This window comes from Alexandromys fortis, unplaced genomic scaffold, assembly GCF_014885135.2.
Source record: "Alexandromys fortis isolate MF-2015 unplaced genomic scaffold, M_Fortis_MF-2015_v1.1 scaffold_19, whole genome shotgun sequence".
NCBI classification, from domain to species: domain Eukaryota; kingdom Metazoa; phylum Chordata; class Mammalia; order Rodentia; family Cricetidae; genus Alexandromys; species Alexandromys fortis.
Genome location: NW_026067890.1, coordinates 6,344,697 through 6,369,992, shown reverse-complemented (window position 1 = coordinate 6,369,992; position 25,296 = coordinate 6,344,697). Strand labels below are relative to the sequence as shown.

Sequence of the window (25,296 nt, the reverse complement as noted above, 5' to 3'; positions counted from 1 at the left end):
GTGCACCGTTATTATTTGCTTTCAAACGGACGATAACACTTAGACTCTAAGACGTTAAGACAGAAGGGAAGTGAGAGTTGCCTCTTGGGGTTCAGAAGACACAATAGGCCTCTTTTCTTCCTTATCAAGGTTCAAAACAGTTGAGAGACACAAGAGTCAAGCCTGAAAATATCACCTTGAGCACCAAATCAGCTGGCTGGAAAACGCATCTCATGAACAGCTTGTCAATAGCTCACCCTAAGTCAAAGGGACCTAGCCACCCTCCTGCAGGCCTTACCCAGGGGGGGAGCTGGGGTTGAGAGAGTGCTGTTCTGTGACAGCAGGAATCCCTCCCCAAGAGTCAGGAGGGGGTTGAGCAAGCCTGTGCTCTGCTCCCCGTTCCACACACACTAGTCCTGAAGTTTGCCTGTTCCCCACAGAGAAATGAGCTCTGTTCTCCCAAAAGACATTCTTGGTCGTTAAACAACAAAACCAGGAGAGTCTGGGTAACCTTGACTCCATACTTGGGTTATCACCTGGCCTGGAGCACTTCTTTCGCAGGAGAGGTCCTCAGAACATCAGGAGAAACCTTCCCTTTATTACAGCAAAACCTGTAGGCCAGAGGACTTGCTACCTCATCCAAGGCTCCATGGTGAGCAGAGTTCTTTCAGCCCTCATCTCTATTCTTGTGTCTTCGCCTGCCTTCCACTAAGAGGCTGAGGACAGGCAAGTGTATTCTCTTGTAGTCAAAGTGTAGTCAAAGAAGAACTATATGCAGCTTGCACCCTTCACAGGGGCGACATGGAAGATAGACCTCTGCTCTGAGGGCAGAAGGTGAAGGGATGTTTGGGTCCTTGGAGGACCTGGATTTCCTGGTAATAATGGGACCATACTCTTAGCTTCCTCCTCCAAGCCTTCCTATCTCCCTTCTTCCCTTCTTCTGAAAACCAGTTGCCCCTGTCCCCCAGTGTTCTCTCTTCCTCATTCCTTACCTCTCTCAGGACTTGCGCCGTATTTCCATTTTCCCAGGACTGGGCTAGAATAAGGAGAATTCGGTTGGAGGAAGATAGAGCTGGACCTGAGAACTGTGGGACCTGGAGTGGTTCCCTTCACCCCATTAGCCTCTGTTTCCTCAAATACAATGCAAAAGTCTCAGTGACTACCTCACGGACACAAGGGAGGATTAAGGAAGCTAACACACCAATATTTAAGTGTGCCTTCTGCCTCTCCTTACGTGGTCTATAAATATTATTTGCTATAATGGAGGGAAGGTATCTTCTGACGTCTAGTGGGCTGGGGCTCTGAGGACCTAGCCTGTGGAAGGAAGGCCCGCAGAGGACTAGTGAAAAATCTAAGTTTCAATCCTGGAGTTGGGAGTCACCCAAATTCTCCTGGTTTTGTTGTTCAATAGGGGAGGGGAGGATTTAGTAACTTTCACTTCTCAATTCACCAAATACTGGAAGTCTGTGTGCTGGAAAAGTTGATGGTTAAAGTATCTGTTTCCCAAGGTTTTGACAGATAACTAAAGCTCTTTTGCAAAGCTCTTAGTTCTATGGCTGGCATATAGAGATAAAACAGAAGACATTAACATTCCCTCAGCAACCCATCGCTGGGCGTGGGAGTGCCTGGTTGTATCCTGTAGCGCTCTGAAGACTGCAGAGTGCATGGGGTTATTCATCGAATCTTCTCTATTGGGGGGAATCAGTACCCGTTTCTCCTACAATGGTCTTCTCTTCCTCAATCCCAGCCGCCGCCACTGTATCCATCACTCAGTGAGGAAGCAGAGCTGTTCAGAGTACCACTTTCGCTTCTCACATTCCAAAGCAGCCTGATGGACCCCCCAACTCCAGGGTCCAGCGCTTACATCTAAACCCGAGATCAGGAAACAGATCTGTGATTGTGGCTGGAGATGGAGAAATCAGGCGACTCAGCCCACCAGTGCTAGGCGGCAGATCGTCTGGCCCTGTCCCTTCTGCATCAAGCCTTTGTCACTGCATCAGCTTCTTGTCACTCTCATTTTCTGATTTCCAAGACAGGGTCTCACTAAGTAGCTCTGGCTCTCCTGGAACTTGCTACGTAGACCAGAGTGGCCTTAAACTCACAGCAATCCACCTGCCTCTGCCTCCTAAGTGCTAGAATTAACTATGCCTGGCTATCATTCCCATTTTTTTTCATCAGGAACATCGGTGACATTGTCTAGCAAGGGTAACTAAGACTTTCCAGAAACAGGGGTCTAAAAATTCACCCTACCCAAAAGGGCATCATTTCTTAATTATGAGACACCTTGTATGATGCTGAGCATCACTTAAAACACAAGACCACCAACTGATGCTCTTACCTTCCCGTCAAAACATGTCTGAGATATGCCAGAAATAGCAGACGGGACCACTTGGTTTTTTAGCTTTGATCTATGGAAACTACCATTGAAATGAGCAAAAACCAGTTTCCTCATAAATAAGGACATTCTGTGACAGTGTTTGACTGTGGAGGATTTGGCAGCCAAAGAAGCAGCAGATCCTCTGTTACATTTCTTCCCCTCAGCAGCTTTGTGTCTGAGGCAGGTACCCTGATTGTCCGCATCTGAAGATAGACCGTCGTCCGCTGTGTTCAAAGGTCCCCGGGGAGGAAGGAGGATGCTCAGCATGCAAGGAGGATGTCTGACAGGCCAACACTACCTCCAGCGCTGAAGAAATGTAAAGACTATAGATTATTGCTGACGCTTCCCAAACTGGTTTAGCATGGGGAATGGAATTAAACAGTTAAGCAGCTCCGACCACAAATCTAATCTTCCTTAGGGTAGGGAGCAGGCTTCTTCGTACTATCTCTCTTTGGGTCTTCTGGAAAAAAAGCCACTGTCAGGGGCTCCTTGAGACTCCTCTCCTCCCTTCCCTGCCTCCTAAGCAAGGCAGGAGTTGTGGGTGCGTTTCTCAGCTGGCCTTCCCCGGTTGTCTCTGTCCTAGACGTTGAGAAGGAAATGCTTGGTCGGAGACTAGAGAATGCTCTCACAAGAAAAGCAAATGAGAGGAGGTGTGAGTCAGGGTAATTAGAAATAAAATAGTCTTGATTTGGCAGTCACTAATCCACACTGGAATCCCACAAGGCTCTCACCACCTGAGCTTCATATTTGAACGATTGTCACATGGTTGTGAATCGAAGATCAAAACTCAGATGTGTGAGAAACACTGTATCATGTCTCATAACCCAAGTTCTTACACTGAGCTCCCATTCCACTGGATGGGCAGACAAGTGAATTGTTACTCTTGGGCTCTTATGCAAGATTGCAGGTGTCCGCAGGCATCAGCTGGCACAGGATGCTCTTGGGAAACCATCTTCTTGTCTTCATGGCTCTTTGAGCCCTCTCTAGGAAACGGGAGTCTTTTATAAAGTCACGACATATGGTCTTAGGTGCCCAGATATGTGAGCAGGAGGTTACCATCTGTCCTGGTCATCTAGAAGAACACAGCTCTGCAACTTCCTCTTTCCTAGACAAATGAAGTCCCTAGAGGTAGTCATGGAACATTTGCTCGCTCTGCTAAGACAAAAACAACTTAAACCTCTGGTCAGAACCCACCAATTTCTGGTCCCTCGCCCCTCCGCCCAGTAAGATTCCCTTCTGCAGGTGGAGAAAGACCAGAGCACACACCTGCAAGCCATTCAGATCAGATTGGGGAGCTCTGCCTTTGCTTTTCCCCCTTGCAGGGAAGGGCTCAAAAGGTTAAAAGCTGGGGCAAGGGGCGGGGAAGCAGTGAAAGTGGTAGATGGGTATGTTATCTTTTTGCTGTTGCTCTGCACTTAGCACCTGGGAGGAGAAGAGCCCGAGTCCTGCAGGGAGAAAGGAAGAAGTCACAGGAAAGAGGGCAGGAAGCACGCGTGCACCTGGTAGAGACCGTGGGCAGCCCCTCTGCTCAGAGACTCATCTCTCTAGACATTAGGAAACAAGTTCTCTGCGAAGTAGGTGAGGGAACGGTGTTGATAAATTGAATTCCATTAGCTTCCTTAAGTAGGCAGGGCTAGGACGGGTCTAAAAGCGTCGGCAGTTGGATCCAGTCTCTGACAGCAGTTGCGGTTTCATCTTCCCACTTGTTTTGCCTTTCACGGGATGCTTCAGTTGGCATGGGGTGGGGTAGGGAGAGCATTAGTGAGATTGCATTATCTGAGGAACGAGACAGCTGCGCTAAATGGCTTCGCCAGGATGCATCCCGGTGTGAGTGGGGAAGCTGTCTGGAGGTGTTTGCCATGCCGCGCCAGTCACCATGAAAGGGAAGACAAAGAAAGCTGGGGAGGCCCGGGGAACAAGAGACAGCTGCTCTTATTAAGTGCCCAACTCTAGTCTGTATCTGGGAGCTTGACCAAAGCAGACCTTCCACACATACCTACGGCCTAACGGACGACCCTGAGGCCTTCACACCAGCCCTGGGTCCGTGCTGAATTCATATAGCTCTTTCATTTGTAAAGAATAGCTGGGAATCTGAAAGGGGGGGTAGGGGAGTACTAGTTCAAAAGGGCTGCTCTTTACCCGGGACTGCATGTCAGGAGACCGGCTTTCCGAGCAGAGTACTAGCGGAGAGGGGGTGCTGAAAGGAAAGACCAGTAGCCAGGCTTCGGAGGCTCAGAAAGACATTTGTCATACAAAGAGGCATCATAATTAGGATGCTACAAGGACTGGCATAAACAAACATGTTAGATAGATGTGTCGACTTTGGCAACAGAGTACAGAGGCTAAAAATAGTGTCTCATATATGGCTAGAGACACCAATTACATCATAGGGAGAGGACGGTCTTTCCAACAAACGTTCTTGAGAAAACTGGCGATCTAGAAGCAGAAGACTCTCACTGTGTGGCATTCAAAAACCAACTCAGAATGAACTTTAACCCGAAAGACCTAAAACTACACAATCCCTGGGCTAGAGAGATGGCTCAGTGGTTAAGCACTGGCTGCTCATCCCGGGCATCTGAATTTGTTCCCAGCACCGACATCACAGATCATAACCCCCTGTAACTCCAGGTCTGGATCCTTTTCTGACCTTTTAGGACAGTGCACACACGTAGAGTACTTACGTATAGGCCAAACACCCGACCACATTAAAGGAGATTAGAATTAAAAAAAAAAAAAAAAAACTTTAGTATTTTTTTCTTCCTGGAAGAAGACACAGGAAGTGCATGGAAGGCATTGGATTTGGCACCAGTCGTTCATATGTGACACAAAAACACAGGGCAATAATAAAATAAATAGAAAAGTCTACCTTAAACCCGGGGACTGACTGCATGCCCTAGGCAACAATTTGCAGAGTGACCCACAGAGCAAAAGGCCCATCTTTGGAAAGGGACAAAATGACGACAAGTCACATGTGATAAAGGATTAATATCACCAATGGATAAAGAACTTCAGCTCAACTACAACAGACCAAAGAACTTACCCTTTTTTTTTAATGAGCAAAGGATTTGAAAAGATGTATGTCCAAATAATCTATACAAATGACCAATAAATGCATGAGAATATATTCAGCATCACGAATCATTAGGGAAATGTAAATCAAGGCCATGAGATGTCACCTCATGCCCTTCGGGTAGGTGACTTTCAATATATCAGACAATTATAAGTGTCGCCAAGGATGTGAAGTTGGAGCCCATGTATACTATTGGTGGGAATATAAAATCATGGAAAACAATATGAAGTTTCCTCCAAAACATTAATAACAGAATTATCATACTATACAGCATTCCACCTTCTGGGGTCCATCCAAAGGAATTCAAAGCAGAATCTCAAAGAGTTGTGTGCACAGTCATGCACATCCTTCGCTGTACAGGTCAAAAGAGATGGGGGGCTGCCATCATTCTATATGGGGGAGGACGCGGGGTGAAGGTAACAGTTTACACGGCACTGATTCCTGGACCTGTACAGCTGCGTTGTAGGGCACAGAGCATTCCTACATCAGTCAAGGGGCAAGTTCAATGAGATGTGCTTGTCCGCTTGGGCTTTTCCTGGGTATGAAGGAAGATGAGTGTTCTCTCACAGTGTACGTGCCGTCTGCTCCTGGATTGCACTCCATGTTGGTCCCCTCTCCCTGGCCACAGCCTATTGAGAAGGCTTTATCCTCAGTAGAATGTGAAGGGTTTTCCTGGGGGACATCTGAAGGTGCCTTTACATTTATTTTAGCATATTTATTTATTTACATGTTTACTTATTTTTCTTTACTGGGGAGGTGCACAAATTTAGAGGTCAGAGGACTCACCTGTGAAAGCCGGTTCTCTCCTTCCATATGTGGGTCCCAGGAATCAAACTCAGGTTGTCAAGTCTGGTGGGAAGTACTTTTGCCCAATGAGCCATTCCACCAGCCCTGGGTGTCATAAGGCTAACATTCTTGTAAAGAAACAAACATACCAATCAGTCAAATTCAGGTTTAGTATGAAGGAACAGTATTTGGAAGACAACCTTTGCCGAAAAACATCTTCATTATGTATTCAACAAATGTCCCTGCATACAAAATAGGGCTCCAAAAAGGCATCTCAACAGAGGAACTATGGGGTTCTGAAGGACTCCAAGAGTAGGGATTGGGGGTACAAAACAGGTGTTTGAGGTGGCAGGCCTGGTGCCATGCTGGTTCAGGTCAGAAGTGGAGGTCTTATCAGAGAGGTCCTAAGTGACCTTCGCAAAGTCAGGGTAATAGTGAAAATCATGAAATCAAGAGGCCAAAGAGAAAAGGAACCCACAGTCAGAATTCCCTGAGATTAAAACACAATGCCAAGGAAAAGAAGTCTTTTAACCCTCATGACAGTTTTCATGGGACTGGACAGATGGTTAAGTATTTAAGAGCACTGGCTGCTCTCCCAGAGGACCCAGGTTCGAACACCAGCACCCACATGCCGACTCACAACCATCTGTGATTCCAGTTCCAGGGGATCTAATGACTTCTTCTGAACTCCTAAAATTAATTAATCTACAAATATTTTTTAAAGCAACATTTTCTTGCTGGTTTAATTCATGTGTGTTGAAGGTGTGTGCACACATGTGTGCACAGCAGGTGAGGCCAGAAGAATGTGTTCCATGTCATCCCCTCAATCATTGTACTTTCTTTTTTTTTTTTTCTAAATTTATCTTTTTTTTTTTCTTTTCTTTTTGGTTTTTCGAGACAGGGTTTCTCTGTGGCTTTGGAGCCTGTCCTGGAACTAGCTCTGTAGACCAGGCTGGTCTCGAACTCACAGAGATCCACCTGCCTCTGCCTCCCGAGTGCTGGGATTAAAGGCGTGCGCCACCACCGCCCGGCTGTGCTTTCATTGAAAACCTTGTAGACAGAATGCAGCTCTAGTGCCCTTGGGCTGGTCTGTCTGTCTGTCCTTTCAACTGTGCACAATTACCAAGGACTGTTGGGAGGAGAAGGAAGGGTTCTTCTAGGGGCTACTTGAGACCAAGCCATGGTTTCCTTTCTTCTTGCCTCTGTATTGCTTTATTTTTTTAATGATGAGCTTGGACAGAATAAGACCATCCTAAAACTTATGCCTAAAAGGAACACAGTTCAGAAGAGCAAAGGAGACTGTGTTGCCCTGCTTCTGGCTTTCTTGGCAGCAGTAACTCCCGGTCACCATTCCCCACCCCACCCCTAAGTGCCTCCCTCCTGGCAGGACCCCTGAAGGGGACAGGGTTGGCAGGCTCCCCCACTGCAGTCTCTTTGGTAATGGTTTGCAGCCTGGTAACAGTGAAGGGGCCAGTGAATGCCAGGCCCTGGAAGGCTGGAGTGTGTTTGCCGGCTGCCTTGACTTCCTCCCCATGTGTTTGTGATAAAATCAGAGCTGAAACTGGCTTGGGCTAGTGCCTGCAGGTTTTCCTAGGGGCCTCAGAAGGCCTTCTGAAGGTCTGTGGACTCAGCTACCCCGGGCTTCCCTGAGGTCTGAGGGAAGTGGTAATGTATTAGCCACTCGGGTTTGCTTTTAGGCATTCTTGCTTTATGTCGAGTGAATAAAATCAGAACTCAGTTAGAAAAGCCATTCCAGAAATCAAGTCAGCTATTCATGGCAGGGCCGCGAGGCAAACCCCTTCCCTTCTCTATGGAGTAAAATTCTATTTACTTTTTGAAGAGTCAACAGCAACTCAAGTTCAGAGCTCCGCCACATTAAAAGAAGGAGCCGTTTCACTCTGGGGGGAGGACAGATGGGTGCTCTCGGGGGACTGAGGGCCAGGCTGCAAAAGCTTCGGTTTTGATTTTAGGAGGGGGAGGGGACCCTTTCTATGTGTTAATATTCTTGGAGAACTTTCAAAATAAAGAGGCGATCTAGCCTTTGTGTTACCTAAAAGCACAATGATTAGAATTTTCTACTAAATGGGGATAACCGTGCCTACAGTGATCATTTTACTGAGTTATGGCCAAGTCACGTGATTGGAGTTGCTGGTCCACTGTGAAGCACTCAGGAAACATATATGTGCCTGTATGTGTATGCATGTGCTTGTGTGTGTGGGTGCAAGCGTACATATAAACTCATGGAAGCCTGGGAAGGACATCAGGTGGCCTGTTTTAGCTGTGTTCCCGCAGGACAGGGTCTCTTACTCAATCTGGGGCTGTCTGGGGGGTCAGCAAGCCCCATGAGCTCCCTGTCTTTGCCTCTCTCCCACACTCTAGTGGGTGACCACCTCAGCTTCTCCTTCTTAAAAGATTTATCTATTTTGTTTATGTGCATGAATGTTTGCCTGCATGTCTGGTGCCTGCAGAGGCCAGAAGAGAGCATCGGATCCCTGAAACTGGAGTTACAGAGGGTTGGGAGCTGCCATGTGTCTGCCAAGAGCTGAACCCAGGTCCTCCGTAAGAGCAGCAAGTATTAACCACGGAGCCATCTTTCCAGCCCCTTCCCTCCGCTTTAAGTGTGGGCTCTGGGAACTTGAACTGAGGTCCTCATGCTGGCAGAGCAAGCACTCGTACCCACTGAATCTCTCTCCAAACAAGTATGATAGTCTTTAATACAAAACTTTAAAGCCAGCAGACATCCTTTTACAGAGCCCAGAATGAGGTTCCTGAGAGGAGGCAGGACCTTGCGGAGATCCCTCTGCAGGCTTTGGGAGGCAACCATTTTTAGAACCCAGCTTCCTTCTACAAAATGACTATTCCGCCGTGTCCTAGTGGGAGCTCTCATGAGAACGCCACATGGCTGTTTCTACGGCAATGAACAATGCACACCTCGAAGTAAATGTTTTCCTACAAATGAGTCTGGCGAGCCAGAGGTCCTCTCCACACAGGAGTGATGTAATATCAGTCTCATGTGTGTGACTTGGCATGCCGTCTAGCCTTGCTGTGCTTGGGTACTCTCTGCTACCTTGCTGTCTTGGGGCTAGGAGGATTAACTGAGCCAGTATGTTCAGAAAGAGAGCCTAGGATGTGGTACCCTTTGTGTACTGGGTGAATATTTGCGACAGTATTTACTTTCACATAGAAGTTGCACACATACTTAGAGAAGAAAACATTTAAAGGCCACAGATAAGAGATGAGAAACTCCCTTCAGGTTTGTGCCCAGCTGTTGGGGGACATAGCATGCAAAGATCTGCTGGGCTCAGGATGTTCAGTAGTCAGAGTGTCTGGGAAGAATTAGAGTTCCTAGTCCTGGGCATTTGTGCCCAGGGGAGAGTTTCTTGACTTTGGGCCAGACTCTGGTTTGTCACTGTCACTGAGCCAGTGTGCTTGGTGGATGTGTGGTCAGACCACAGTGCCCCTGAGTGCCGCGGCGCCCTGTGCGCTTTATGGCTTGTGTGAGAACGTCTTGCAAAATTGTGATATGCTGGCTTCCAGCCATACTGTGTGGCTTATTCCTCCCCGAGCCTTAGTTATTTCCTACGTGACTTAGAAAACCTTGAAGGAACTCTCTCTCGGATCTTCTCACTTCACCTGCTCCCCCTTTTCTTTCTAAGGTCTAAGGTCATAGAAGGTTAACCCTCAAATCGTTTGACCTGGACTAGAGATGGAGCTCAGTTGGCAGAGTGCTTGCCCAGACAGCAAACGCTGCAATCCCAGCACTCGGGAGCTAGAGAAAGGAAATCACAAGTTCAAAACCATCCTAGTTACAAAGTTTGAGAACAGGCCCGTGAGACCCAATTTCACAAAAAGGAATCAAAGCAGCTTGTCCTGTGAATTGCACGTGGTCATCAACTCAAAGCGATTTAACCATTATCCTCTTTCCCTTGCCGAAAGGGGGCAAGGAGGGGGTCCTCCCTTAATCATTCATGATCAACATGATTATCCTTACTTCTTATTCCCCATCAAAAGCCATTCTTGCCACACTGTCCACTGTACTGTGGCTGTCTTAGTACATGACCCTGAAGCTGTCAGCTCAGATGCACGCACACCCTGTGGACAGCCTGGTGCAGCCCGTCCTCCTGATGCCTGCCAAGGAAGCAGCTTCTGCTCCACATAGTGCTAATGCTGAGGCAGCAGAATGCTCGGTCCGTGCCCCGTGTCTGGGGCGACGCTCCCCTTCTGCTCTCACCCAGTCATTAATCTAGGTCTCGATGTGGCACTCAGGGTTCACTCTCGTGGTAAAATGCCGGTGCTGTAGTCTCTTCAGGAAGGCATATGTAATTTCCCTGTCAATGTGGTTTTAATGTTCTCTTTCAGTGGGCCATGAGATGCTAAAGATAAGTGGTTTTATGAGCCCCCCTCGAAATTTGTGGAGTTGACCCATGCATGAAAATGTATTGTTTAACCTTTAATCATCTTAGCTGAGGAATAAAGTCTATTTTTGTTGCTTATGAGTGATGGATAGCACTAAGTTGACTGTGAGGGAGTGGGTTTCTGTGGGGGGGGGGAACAACCCTCCCTTTCTCAAAAACAAAACAAAACAAAACAAAACTACCCTTTCCCATATGACTCGGGAGATCCACTAGGAATCAGTTAAGAAAGGGAACGCACTGGGCTAGCACCTGAGAGGAAGCAAAGATGGAGAGACACATGGTAGTCACACTGAGCACTGGGACATGGCCTGAGACATACGACTGGCCACTCCTGGATCTTTGTGATGTGAAACCTGAGGATGAAGACAACACAGGCCCTTCCTATGCCTCACAGAGGCTCGAGGAGCTGGTCCATGCTCCCGGTGGTAAATGATGTCATCTTTGGAGACCTCCAGCTACAGGAGAGTCCTCCCACTTGTCGTTGCCAGATGCTGGGCTCTACAGGACTGTGTCTTTAGTCTTCCTACCAGTAGGTGCTCTGGTCCCCTTTAATGATAAGAAAAAGGAGCTCAGAGAGGCTGGTCACTGGCCCATGCCCAGTATCTCCTGTCCTCACTGGGAGAGCTGGGATTTGAGCCTAGAGACGGTTTGGACCACAGGGCTTGTGCTTCCCCAAACCACCATGCTTTTAAATTGAGTTTTGGCATAATGAAAACTGGTGAATGTAAAAACCAGATAGTTGGAATGTAAAGAAAGTGTTCTTTGTCTTACTGACTCATCAGAGGGCTTTTGGAAACTGCCCTCAGTCTTGGTTTCAAGTCTATGAAAGAAAGAGTCTGGGCTGGGGATAGAGTTCAGCTGGCAGAGTGCTGGCCCAGCACACAAGAAGGCCTGAAGTCCGTTCCCAACACCACACAAACTGAGTGTGATTCCCTAAGCCTCAGCATTTGAAAAGATGCAAGAGGGTCAGAGGTCCAGGCCATCTTTGATTGATCTAGTAAATTTGAGGCCCGTCTGTATTTTGGAAGTCCCTGTCTCAAGCAAAATAAAACAAATCTGCCATCACACACACACATACACACACACATGCACATACACACACGCAAACACACATACATACACATACATGCTCACACACACATGCAAATAAACATACACACACTTGAGCACACACACATGCACATGCGCACATGCATACACACCCGTGTGTATTTTGAAATTATCTAAAATTAGGAAATTAAGACTCTCACCCTATATTTATAACAGCAAAATATTTTAAATAGCCAGTAGGTCCATCTCACTTCTTGGCTATACATACATACATACACACACACACACACACACATCCCCATAGAACTGAGGGTTCCTAAAAATTGAATTTTTAGGTGCCAAGTAATATAAAGTGCTTACATAAAGGCATAAATCAAATACATAATTTCCAGAATGTGCTTGATTTTTATTGTTTTTCTACTCCACCTCTTCCTTCTTCACACCATCCTGCTATTCCCTCTGACCGAGTTCCATTTCCTCTGGGGTCCTTCAGCAAACCTCTTTCCTGATTGCCACTCCCCCATCCCCAGGGTAAAGTACTGCTGGTTGCACAGATTCCTGGGTCTGTCTTGTTCCTGGGAGTCCACTCTGTCAGAGTAATTGTGGGGCTCCACCATGCCCTGGGGGAAGGCTTTTGCTCTGCTCTGGCTCATACTCCAGATATTTCAGCCATCTTGAACACATAGGAGGTTATCTTCCAGGCCCTTTCCTGAGTGGCTGGTTGATTTTGAACTATGACTCCTAATTTGTACAGGAAACCCACTCTCCAGCAAGAACCAACGCTATCTCTCAGGCCTAAGGGATCCTGGTCCCTGAAGCCCTCACTAATACCAGAGAAGCTGTATCCTTGGGTTCAGCTCACTGGTCCCTAGGGTCTGCTCTCTTTCTGGTACCCAAACTCTATTTCCTGCCCTCCAACTGGGCTGTGTATTAAAAAACAACTTATGTTTACTCACTGTTTCCACGTTTGCGGTAGAGACACTAAACTTACAGCCGCAGACTCTGTATTGTCGTTCTGCTGTCTTGAAATGGCAGGAATCGCCATCCTCGTAACCGCCGTCTGTCGTTCTAGAACGCATACACTGCAGCTGTCATTAACGGGACGGATTTCTGCACATCAGCGAAAGACGCGCACAAAATCATGTCCAAGAACTCAAGTCATCTCACGTCTGTTAACTGCTTTGGAAACTTTGTCATCTTCCTGGGAAAGGTGAGATGTCTTGATTAAATAACAGAGCCTGACAATCAACGAATTAGACAATGTGGGGGATGGCTTGTGAGGGGACTCGTGCTTCTGGCTCTGGAGCTGCTGCCGTGCCTCGTTACCTCCTTCGTTCCCCAATCCTGTGAGGCTGCCTGTTCTGCAGTCTCCAGGGTCCACAGTTACTATTTGAATCTTAGTCTGCCTTTTATTGCCTCTGACCAACTCCATCATTTTGATCCCTGGTTCTGTTTGTCTAAAATGAAAATGTCAGAAATGGGTATATTTTGTGCATTGGTTTTTTTAGTCCTAAAGCATAGAAAGTAGCATTGATTTGATTAATTTGTACATTATTTAAGGGCAGGAAGTCTAGAAAATGGAATCTGAAAGCCACACGTGGTGGTGGCTCATACCTTTAGCCCCAGCGCTCGGGAGGCAGAGGCAGGCGGATCTCTGTGAGTTTGAGGCCAGCCTGGTCTACAGAGTGAGGTTCTTGTCTAAAGAAAGGAATCCAAGCAATCGAAGTGGAGCCAGTTGGATTCTGATGTCACTTGACTATCCTTTTAAAATGTCCTGTGCAGCTGGACATGGTGGTGGAATCCTTTAATCCCAGCAGCACTTGGGAGGCAGAGGCAGGTAGATCTCAGTGACTTCGAGGCCAGCCTGGTATACAAAGCAAGTTCCAAGACAGCCAGAGCTACACAGAGAAACCCTTTCTTGAACAACAAACAACCAAACAAAATGTCTTGTGCAGTAAAGAGGCTCTTTAAAGCTCCAGTGTCGTGTGGTGTAAAGGACAGAGCCCATAACTTGGAAACTCTGAATCTCAGAGTCTTGTGATATAGGTCCGTAACCCTCCAGCTACTCGGGAAGCTGAGCCAGGAAGCAATCACAGACAAGGCTAGCCTGGGCTATAGAGTGAGCTCAAGGCTATCCTGGGCAACTAGTGAGACCTAATTTTTATCTCCAAGAGAAAAAGTTAAAAATGGGCTGGGCATGATGTAGGTCAGGGACAGAACACTGGTGTCAAATGTGTGAGGTGCTTGGAGCATAGTCCAGTGCAGCAATCAGAACAAATGTTAACCTGAGCGTCTCTCAGGTTGTGGGGTTGGTAACTGAAATGCCGATGAATGAGATATGCCAGCCCTGATCCACCAGCCCGATCGGTCATGTCGCAAGTTCTCTCTGCCTTGTCACACACTAAACTCTTTTCTTGTAATTTTCATCTTCTAGGCGTAATTCTGCATAACTTAGTTTGTTTGATCCCACTTCCACTTAAGGACCTATCTGTCTGTCTATCCATCATCTATCTATCCATCCACTTATCCATCCATCCATTCATGCATCAAATCTATCTATCTCTGTCTGTGTGTCTGTCTATCTATCTATCTATCTATCTATCTATCTATCTATCTATCCATCCACCATATCTGTCTGTCTATCCATTCATTTCCATCCATCCAACCATCCATCCACCATATGTATGTATCTGTGTTTATGTGCATACAACTGAGAACAGAGGTATCAGAGCCCTTGGAACTGGAGTTATAGGCAGCTGTGAGCAGCCTAATTGGGGACTGGAATCAGAACCTATGTCCTCTGCAAAAGAAGCAAGCACTCTAAACTGCTGAGCCATCTCTCTGGCTCTCCTGCTTCCTCTTAGATGCTGTTGATTCTTGACCCCGATATTTCTCACCATGTCTTCTGTATTCAACGCTAAACAAACACTCGTCTTTAGACTATTCCTCCCTGTCTCGTAGGAATACCAGTTTGTGGCAACACCCACAAGCGACAAGACCTTAGTCGCCAGCTGTGACCTGGGTGATGCCGAACACGGGGACCATGCCCCATTTAAGACTCTATTCTTCTGTGCTTCTGGTGTAATATTTGGTGCATGACTGTCATAGTTAGCTTCCAGCATGTTAAGACATGCTTGGCTCTCACAGGTGTGTGCTAATCACACATACATTTAAGGCTCGCCTGGGCCCCAGAGATGTTTCGTGTGACAAGAGTAACAGAAGCACAATATAATTATTTCTTTCCAAACAGACAAATAAGGTATAGCTGCATGCAATTTGGCAATACTGTCTCCTTAGTCGGATTGCAGGTGATACATTTTCTAATTCCAAAATTTTTTGGGGGGTGCAGTTCCATGATTCTTAATGCATTAGTTTTTTTTTTTACTTTGATTATAAAATATAAATTCATTTTCTTAAGATTTTCTGTAAGAAGTGTACCATGCCTATTGAGCTTTCAAAAGATATGGGATAATTCGTGACTTTAGGCTTCTGAAAAAAATTGCATTCTGAACTGCATATTCATCTTTGCAGGCATCTAGGGGTAATGGGGCTTCCTGGTGGACTCTCACATATTTTAAGAAACTGGGTATACCATGGCCTGTGAGTGTGTTCCTGGAAATCATAATTACATGTCACAAAAGCCTGGGAGAATCCAATTATCCTGCACACTAGCACTGGAAAGTCTGTCCAATTTAGTGCCTGGAGGGCGAAACCAATCGCTTAGGAAATTAATAATTCACCTACTCAATTGCTTGTAATAGAAAAATGGGGTTAAAGCCAGGAGGTGCATGCCTTTTATCCCAGAACTCAGGAGGCAGAGGCAGGCAGATCTCTGAGTCTGAGGCCAGCCTGGTCTACAGAGCGAGTTCCAGGAGAGCCAGGGCTACACAGAAAAACCCTGTTTCAAAAAACAAACAAAAAATGGAGTTTAAAGAAAAAAGAAGTGGGCATGTAGGCACACACCTTCAATCCCAGGACTGGGGAAGCAGAGGCAGGTGGATCTCTGTATTCAAGGCCAGCCTGGTCTATAAAATGAGTTCAAGGACAGCCATGGCTAACAGAGAAATCCCATCTCAAAGAAAGGAAAGAAAGAAAGAAAGAAAGAAAGAAAGAAAGAAAGAAAGAAAGAAAGAAAGAAAGAAAGGAAGGAAAGAAAGAAAAAGGCTTTCAAGGGGCCAAGAGTAAGCTGGTTCAGTTCGTGGTGTATAAGCATGAGGACCACCATAAAAGATGGGGTGACATTACATGTCTAACCCTAGTGCTGGGAGGTGGGGTGGGTAAAGAAGGGAGAATCTCTGGAAGCCGAAAGCATGAGCTCCAGGTTCAATGAGACTCTGACTCAAGAAATAAGATGGAGGGCAGTGGAGGAAGGCATCCGACATGGACCTCTGCCTCCACAGACGTGCATCATTACATACCCCCTCCCCCTACACCTACATCATCACATACCCCCTCCCCCTACACCTACATCATCACATACCCCCTCCCCCCACACCTACATCATCACATACCCCCTCCCCCCACACCTACATCATCACATACCCCCTCCCACACGCACACACCTACATTATCACATATCCTCCCCAAGCACATCCTGAGGACTTTACCACACTCTGGGGAAGAAAGCAGACTGACAGTTTTCTGCATTACTTACATGAAGGCAAAGGCAAACACAGAGAAAAAGAGAGTTCGTGTCTGTCTTCCCACCCGCCGGGCTTCTGTTTCTTCCATCCGTTTTCCGTTCCTTCTCTTTCACCCTGCCCAATTCTCTTTGGGACACACACACATACACAATAGTGTTACTTGTAGTGTGTGTGGGGGGGTGGGGGACCAATAGCCACTGACCCTGTTCACGAAAGTTTCCAACGGGCCCCCTCCCTGCCCCCCACAGGTGCTGGTGGTGTGCTTCACTGTTTTTGGCGGGCTGATGGCGTTTAACTACAACCGCGCACTCCAGGTGTGGGCCATCCCTCTGCTGCTAGTGGCCTTTTTCGCCTACCTAGTGGCTCACAGTTTCTTGTCTGTGTTTGAAACTGTGATCGATATACTTTTCCTGTGCTTCGCTGTGGACCTGGAAACCAATGACGGATCATCAGAGAAGCCGTACTTCATGTACCCCGAGTTCTTGGTAAGCAAACGCTTCATCCCGTTGTCATCTCCATCCTCGCCTCCTCCCCAAAGCATGGAAGACTGACAGGGGGAGGAGGGTGACACACCCAGTCTCAACTCTGGTCCAGAGGGCTCCATGAGTTGCTACCTCCATCAGGCCCAAAGTTCCAGATGGGGACAGGAACTCAGCTTTCTGAGGCTGAACTACTTCCTTATGAAGAAGCCTCTGCCCTCTCCAAGAAGTGAGAATGCCATAGGATATGTGGGCTCTTCCGTGGGACTCTAGTGGATACGGTAGTGGTTATCTTCGGCACTAACAGCTTGGTCTTGCCCCTTGGATAGTCTGGGAGTTTGAACAATTGGTGTTTATGGAAAGCATTTTGCAGTTCCAAGCACTAGTCATACCCAAGGACTTTGGGTAGAGCATGTTGTTCTACAGACTGCTCACCTTTAATACCAATACTGACAGATCCGCTGCCCTCGGGCCCCTTGCTAACGGGGCACACCCTCCCAGAAGCCCCGTGCTGCTTGTATCTGGAACTAACAGGCAATGGTTTCCAACTGCTTTTTTTTTTTCCTGCAACACAATAAACTGCTCATCTTTTGTCTTATCCTCTTCAGACAGAACACATTTCAACGACCCAGCTGTGTCTCCTATTTGGCTGCTGGGGGTCAAATGATATTTTAGCAATTTTCTTTCATTTTGTTGCCGTGTAAAATAAGATTTAAGCTCCTTTGGCCTTAAGACAGCATTCAAAGCACTGTCCGTTCAACAGGCACTGGATTTCAGCACTCCTATGAATGCATGAATATTAATATGAACCACCCTCCATTCACAGACATGCAACAAGACAATTTTTACCTGTCTTTATGATGGCTGCATTAAAGCTAACTTTAACTTGCTCTACTCTTCATGACTTGTATGTTTCCAGTTAAAAGTCGACTTTGAAATCTACCTCACTATGCATGCTGGCCTTGCCCTCACAGATCCACCTGCCTCTGCCTCCTGAGTGCTGGGATTAAAGGCCTGTGAGAGCACCGCCCAGCTACTTGGGAGACCTTTGACCATCAATTTCCTAAAAACTCTAGGGCCAGGAGTAAACGGCTACCTGAGGAGCTGTCACGTCACTGATGCTGGTCACTCTTTTGTTTTTTCAGAGTTTTGTAAAACGGACCAACAACAACGCAAGGTCTCAAGAACACAAGGACTCATTACCAAATGAAGAAGGCACAGAGCTGAGGCCCATTGTGAGATAGGGACCCAGAGACTTTTGTACCTGAAGAACCTGAGCGAGCTCTGACCTCGTGGTGATGCCGACACAAAGCCTACAGCTGTTTTCACATGAACCAGAGCAAGAAAAAGCATAGTAAAACTATGTTTATACTACATCTCTTTAAAAGTGCCTGGGCACCGTGACATGCATCTATAATCCATCCCCAGCAATTAGGCAGCTGAAGTACCAAGACCATCAGGGTAAGGTCAGCCTGTGCTACACAGGCATTTAAAGCCAACCTGAATGCTATGTAGAGACCTTATCTCAACATAAATAAATAAAAATAAAAAATAAGATTGGCTCTCTGGATAGAGACAACCGCCGCCAAGCTTAAAGCTTGGAACTGATCCCTCCAGACCCGCATGGTGAAAGGAGAGAACCAATCTCCACAAGTTGCCTCAAGACCTCCACACAAGTGCTATGGCACATGCTGACACACACACAAATACATTTAAAATGTAAGTAAATCACACACTACGTAAAACTTATCTGAATTTGTGAGGTCACAATCAGCTTATCTTTTTTTTTTTTTTTAACGAAGGATTTTGTTAGAAGTCTCTGGAATACAATTCTTACACGGGGCAGGATGTTCTCATTCTTCCAACCCCGGGCACACACTATCAGCTCTTATACTTACTGACATAAGGCAGGCGTGAACTCTACTTAAGCAGGCACGCCCAGGTCAGGCAGTTAAGCAAGATGCAACTCAGCTGGTCGCAAGCAGGCAGCTCTTTCACAAATCAGCAAACGTTAAGAGAAAGCGATGCTCAACCTCTGCCCAACATGAGACTTGCCTGGGAGCTTTTTTAATTATTATTTTTTTAAACACACACCTGACCAACAGCCAAAAATGTAGATGGCGTATAGAAGAGCTTTTCCTTCTTAAAGCCCTAACCAAGACTTTGAACATGAGGACGGACAGGCACCTCATCAGTCGAGATGCTGTGTGGAACTCCCATCCTAAGAGGAAGCCCGACCTGACTTAACTTAGCAGGCCAGCACCTGTAATGTAATACATGGTCCCCTTCCCTGCCCTGCCCTAGCCACCTCTACATTTGACAGGAAACAGTCTGACAGATCAGGCTGTTTTGCACTTTAAATGCAAATTTCTTCTTAAATGGTACCTTTCAGCCCTGAGGTCTCAACAGTGATTTCCAGGGCACTCCCAGAAGCACGAGTGAGTCACCACTGAGTGATGATGTCATTTCTGTGGGTTCAAGCATCTCTTTATCTGTCTTGACAAAAACCACCCAAAGCCCAACCGCCAGCCCTATCAGACAAGGTTGGAAGGCGTGAGAGAGCGACCAACTTCCCTCGGTGAGGCATTGTAGTTTCCCACACCCTGCTGTTGTTTAGCCTTCCCTTAGGCGAGAAGGAAGGCTTAGATTTTCCTCGGCACCCCCCACACCAGCTCGGCATCGTTCATATCATACCCTCAATGCCCACATAGTAACTCTCCCTTGCAGACAGAAATGCTTTTAAGAGTATTCCAATTTGAATTTAAGATGAACCAGGGCAGCCAAGTCATAACACAAGAACCAGATCATTCTTGGCTGTCACTTAATGCACTGGGAATTTTTTTCTTTTGGTTATTGTTTTGCTTTTGTAGCCTTAAAGAGACACTGTGTCTCAAGCTGACCTCAAACTCGCAGAAATCCTCCTGCTTCAGCCTCTCTAGTGCTGGGAATACTGGGGGGGGTTAAGTCACCACACCCAGTTTAGACTCCGTCTCCACGAGTGCCACGTTGTATGAGTTAAATAATGTTGAAATACCTTCTCAGTGTCCAAGGAATGAGGCCTCTGATTTCTGACCTGACTCTGCCTACACAGAAGCAGAGAAAATAACCAGCCTACGGTTCATATGAATGTTCAAAAAAAATATTTATTTATAAAAAATACAATGGGATAGGTTTATGCTGAGAAATGCAGCAATAAATACAGTCGGAGGAAACAGCGACTCTACAGTGATACATTGGCACAAATGAAGTCTGCAGGCACACACCCAAGCCTACATGTCCGCGGCCATCTTTGTATACGCGCCTCGAGAAGCGCCACTCGGAAAAGACCTTGTCAGCTTAGAGAAGAGAATGAGTACACGTATAATCACAAATGCACACTGATCATGACTTTATTTAAAACTCAGCAAGCAGGACTGCAGAAAAAAACATCCGTGTGTCAGGTTCTACACGCTGCATCTTAGGATTTAGTTGGCAAAGACCACATTTAGCAAATCAACATTTTAGTCTTCCATGTATAAGCCGGATACACACTAAACTGTAGAAAAGAAAAATAGGTTCCTATTGTTTGAAAAATACCAGTTTAAGTGTAAGATTGTAAAAAAAAAAAATGCATAGCTTGTCAATATAAGAACTGGCTGCCCTTCCACGGCATCCCTTTTCACTTCACACGCGCGTTATCGGTTATGCTGTAGGATTTAACGGTTACAGCACTAGAAGGCAACTATTTGGGGAGGAGGCAGAGAAAGGAAAAAGGAATGTATGTAAGGCATTTTTTTCTTAAGGTACAATAAGAATAATAGTGTTTTAGGAAGACGAGAGAAGAATTACTCAAGGCTAGCCTGGGTCTCACTGGATAAAAACAATGGACTAAATACTGCGCTCCCGTGTGTGTGATTCTAATAGTCAATGCCCTGGTCATCGCCATACTGGTATTCTCGGGGGTAGTCATCGGGGTACTCGCCATGATACTCATCAGGGTACTCCGCCTGGTAATCACTATCACTGATTTCTGACCCATTTGTTCCTGTGCCCTGGCTTCCGTTGTGAATGACGGGTTCTGTAGGGGCGGCACAGTACTTGGGGTCGTACACTTGCCGCCCAAGCCCATACACGCTCATTCCTTTCTGGGAAGCCACTTTGTTGGTACCCATCTGTAGCGAGATGGTCGAGCTGTCCACTGGCTGTAATGTTAGCTTCTGGTCGTAGATGTCTCTTCTGGTACCCGGTGCTAACATCCCAGCCTGGTATGAGAACATAACAGTACACAAGGTGAGGCAGGAGCTAAGATCTATACTTGTTAATACCGTCTACACTGTGAAAGTCATGCGACTGTGAGCAACTTTCAATCGGTTTGATGTGGACCTGACTTACCAAAATATTCTTAAACTACTCATCTTTATGACGGGAGCCACCGAGTCTTGAGCTGAGTCAGGCCAGCTTTCACATCTCTGCCCACTGTAGCATCTCCACGTGGCCTCCAACAGCTTACTTTGAGTCCCCCCTCCCCCCATATGTAATACAGAAGCAATACTACCTACTGCTAAGTAAAGAATTAGACACAAAGAATATAAAAACAAAGCCCAGGGCTAGAAGAGCACTTGTCTGGCATGCAGAGGACCCAGGGTCAGTTCCCAGCACCCACATAGTGGCTCACAACTATCTGTAACTTAATTTCAGGGCATCTATTGCATATTTCTGACTTCCAAGGGTACCAGGCATGTACATGGTATACATGTATACATACAAACATACATACACGCACACACAGGCAAAATAGCCACACACACACACAAACCAAGTAACTAATACTTTTTATTATTTAAAAGAGTTCCACCGCGGCAGACCTAAACGCTACACGTGAATGTCTACTGACGGCCACTCGGGCCAATCTTATTAAATAAGCATACATTAAATAAGCATTCAACTAGAAGCATACTGAACCAATCTAAGGGACTGAGTCATCTGAAGAGGCTGCCACGAGGAGCCACCCGCTTCAGCTCCTTTACCCCCAGCTCAGTTTCTCACTCATGTCGAGCACACTCTCAGATACAGAGTGGGTGAAAAGGCCAACGTGAGTGGCAGCTGCGAGGAACGACTGTTCGTGACAGGGCAGGCTCCAGAAAGAGAAAACAGCAGATTTCACCGTAAACATAAGGAGGTTACCAAAACTCACTCCCATTATTTTTAGATATAAAATCCTGCCGCTCTCAAATGCTTATTGGGTAAGTACCTCCTTGGTTTTGGTGTGTGTGTGTGTGTGTGTGTGTGTATGTGAGAGAGAGAGAGAGAGAGAGAGAGAGAGAGAGAGAGAGACACTTTCTATTGGGTAACAGAAAATGTGACAAGCAGGGCAGATGACTCCCTGTTGACAAGTTCCTGATTGTATGAATGAGATGGACCAGGGGTTGGGGGGGTCAGGGGAGCGCTAGGAAGACATGGGGCCAGGGTGCACACAAGAAGGCCAGAGGCCAGCTCTGTAGTCAGTTCTCTCCTTCCATCTTCATGGAGGCTCCAGGGAGCAAACTAAGGTCACCAGACAGATGCCTTCGCCCTGGGCCATCTTGCCCACACCCTCATCCATTAATGAAGAAATCGCCTCTATCAGATTGGCCTGTGTCAGTATCTAAGGGGTATTTTCCTGATTGCTAATGAATGCGGGAGGGCCCCCTGGGCAGGGAGGCCTGGCTGTCTAAGGAAGGTGGCAGGGAAGCCAGGAGGTGACATTCCTTGATGGGGTCTGTTTCAGCTCCTGCCTCCAGGGTCCTGCATTCGCTTGCCTGGAGGGTAGACTGTGACTTGGAAAGTAAGGCAAACAAAGCCTCTCCTCCCCGAGTTACTTTTGGTCAGACTCTTTTATTGTAGCCATAGAAAGAGTCGGAACACTAACAGTTACAGAACTGCTTAAGTAGCCTTTCCTACAAATTCATCTCTCCCCTAACTCAATGTTAAGTTTCAAACCAGGAACAAAGGGCTGAGGTGCCATTTTAACACACCAAAGAAGAGCTGGCCTCCAGGTTCTCCCAGCATCCCTCAGTCCCTACTTGCTACAGGGTATGGCTGGCACACTTGGCCCCCAGAGGCTCTTCCCTATATAATCCAGACATTTTGGTTCCCCGCCCCTTTTGCACCTTTGGCCTCCTGGCTGCTGAACCTGGTTCGCCTCTCCACACATGGCCCAGCTCAGTCTGGTCATGCCCACTCTGCACGCTCCCAGATGTCCTGCCTCTGGCTGTGCTCTCCTGCGTGTCTACAGTAAACTCTCTCCTCCACCAGCCCTAGCAGCAGCCCTGTGCTTCCTTCGTTTTTTTTTTTTTTTCCTCATTCACTCACTGTTCCGTGAGAATATGCTGACTAAACAGCTCTTAGCAGAAATGCCAGATAATCTTACAGACCCATTTAAACACGGGGCCCCCTTGAAAAGCAAAACCAAACCGGGGTAAGGGAGGACCGACCATCTTTTACTTGGATCTAGGAGCAGGAACACACATAAACATCACTTTTTTCTACTGCTGAGGCAGAAAGGCCAACTGTTCTTGCTGCCAACCAAAACCATTAGTCACGCTCCACTCTGCTGCCTGGAGAAAGGGCCCTTTGATTCTTCTGCTCTCCCAGCAAAGCCTACTTTCCTGAAGACTAAAACTACTATAGGAAAAATACCATCGGCGACTCGAGCTACACACGGGGTCAGTGCTCGCTTAGCGTGGCCTCCGTGCCCTTTGCTCACCTGGCTGGCTCCTTTGTTGGTGCCCATCTGCAGACTAATCGTGGTCTGGTCAAAGGGTTTGTCGGTCTGCATCTTGGGGTCATAAAGATGCCGCCTGGTCCCGTAGGCTGTCATACCCGCCTGGCTGGCACATTTGTTGGTTCCCATCTTTCAAGTGAAAAGATCGGCATTGGTTATCAAAAGTCAGTAACGTATACACAATACAACTGTAGAGCGCGGGTGTAGCTCGGCACTAGAGTCCTCATCTGCCCTGTACAAAGCTCTCGAACCCAGCACCAAAAAACTGGGGCAGGGGAAGCAGGGGACTTACCAGTTCCCGAGCTAAGGTGGCCCTAGGCAACGAGGTATGGGCTTCCCTCTGTCCTTCTGAAAGCAAAATGGGAAGGCTACCTCTAAAAGAAAAACTCAAGACGCTCTTCAATACACAGAACCCCACTGAACAATCAGCTGCATACAGACTTGCAGAAAGAGGCGTGCGTACTGTTAAATAAGAAGCTACCGTGCTGGCAGAACCGTGGAGAAATCCCCGCCCCTCTTTTCTATACTCTGCAGCACAGGGACCAGTTCAAAGTGTGCCCACTTGAGTCAGGGAACTCAGCAGCAAGTGTAGACCAGAGGACAAAGAGGACAAGCCTCTGACTCCAGGTCCAGGTGCACCTGACCTTTCTGCGGCCATCTACGAAGTTCACACTCCAGAGTCACATAATCAAGTCACAAGGAAGGAGAGGAGGCACTTACAAAAACAGCTTGTAATGTTTCAGTGACTTTATAATGTCGTGCTGGGCTAAAGTCCGTAGTAATCTTTGCTGCAAGCAAAACCTGTGGTGCTTAGAGTTAAAACAGCAAAGCAAAGGCCCGTACTTAGCCATCCTCAACATTTTCAGAGAGGAAAGAGATACATTTTTCTTCCCACAATTCTTGTATATTGGCCAGAACCAGAAAGAGACAGCCAGAGGAGTGTGCACTGAGGCAGCTTCAGAGGAATAATTAACTTCTCTGCCCAGCTGAGAACTACAAGACCCAGGACTTCTCGGTACCATCAGTGTCACAAGAGGAGAAAACCAGTTCCTATGACTGTGGGTGGGGCTTTGCTTTTCCGAGAGTCTCTCAGAAACCCAGGCTAGCAGTGCACCCACTAGGTAGGCAACAATAACCTTAAACCCGATGGTCCACTTCCCAAGTACTGGGTTCATGGGTGCACACCACCATGCTCAGAGAACACTTACAAAAGAAAATGTCTATTACAAAAAGCAAAACCCCTGCATGGGCAAAGATTTACACACGCATATAATAAAAAAAAAAAAAAAAAGGAGGGGGGAATTACTGCAATCTTAACATCTGTATAGATGCAACTGGGGTTTGCAACAGACATCTGTGAATACCCCTTGGGGTTTATTTGCATATGTGTTCATCTGAGTATATCTACAGCCACATATAGAAACCCACATTGTACAAAAATACATATATCCCTTTAGAAGTTAACAGTATTTCAGAACCTTACTTTTTTTTTTCCATTAACTTATCTTTCCAAACACTGGCGTTAATTTTTAGGCTGCAGGCTCCAACCGCATGGGGCTCTCACTGATCAGCGTTCGGGCTCATCCACTCTGACTGCCCTCCATTTATAACAATGTTGTACTTTTGACAATGAAATCCACCTGACAGAGACTCAGTCAAAGGGGCAGTTCACCAGGGAGGTCCTCGGCCTTCACACCACTTGTTTGTGGTTTTGTGACACTCTTTAGGGAGGCTGTAAAAGTCACCTTAACCACA

The 25,296-nt window shown here is 46.8% G+C and overlaps 2 protein-coding genes across 3 annotated transcripts in view; one reads left to right on the top strand and one right to left on the bottom strand.

Moving 5' to 3' along the window:
* Slc44a3 (solute carrier family 44 member 3) overlaps positions 1-20,435 on the top strand; it is a 66,793-nt gene extending 46,358 nt beyond the window's left edge. For both annotated transcript variants that reach the window (XM_050134256.1, XM_050134177.1), the window contains exons 13-15: positions 12,750-12,887; positions 16,569-16,805; positions 17,945-20,435. In XM_050134256.1, coding sequence (XP_049990213.1) covers positions 12,750-12,887; positions 16,569-16,805; positions 17,945-18,043 — 474 coding nt within the window. In that variant the 3' untranslated portion in view covers positions 18,044-20,435. The remainder of the gene's footprint in view (positions 1-12,749; positions 12,888-16,568; positions 16,806-17,944) is intronic.
* Positions 20,171-25,296, bottom strand: part of Cnn3 (calponin 3) — a 29,966-nt gene continuing 24,840 nt past the window's right edge. Inside the window, exons 6-7 of the mRNA XM_050134379.1 lie at positions 23,524-23,670; positions 20,171-21,040 (exon numbers count right to left, since the gene is read on the bottom strand). Coding sequence (XP_049990336.1) covers positions 20,696-21,040; positions 23,524-23,670 — 492 coding nt within the window. The 3' untranslated portion in view covers positions 20,171-20,695. The remainder of the gene's footprint in view (positions 21,041-23,523; positions 23,671-25,296) is intronic.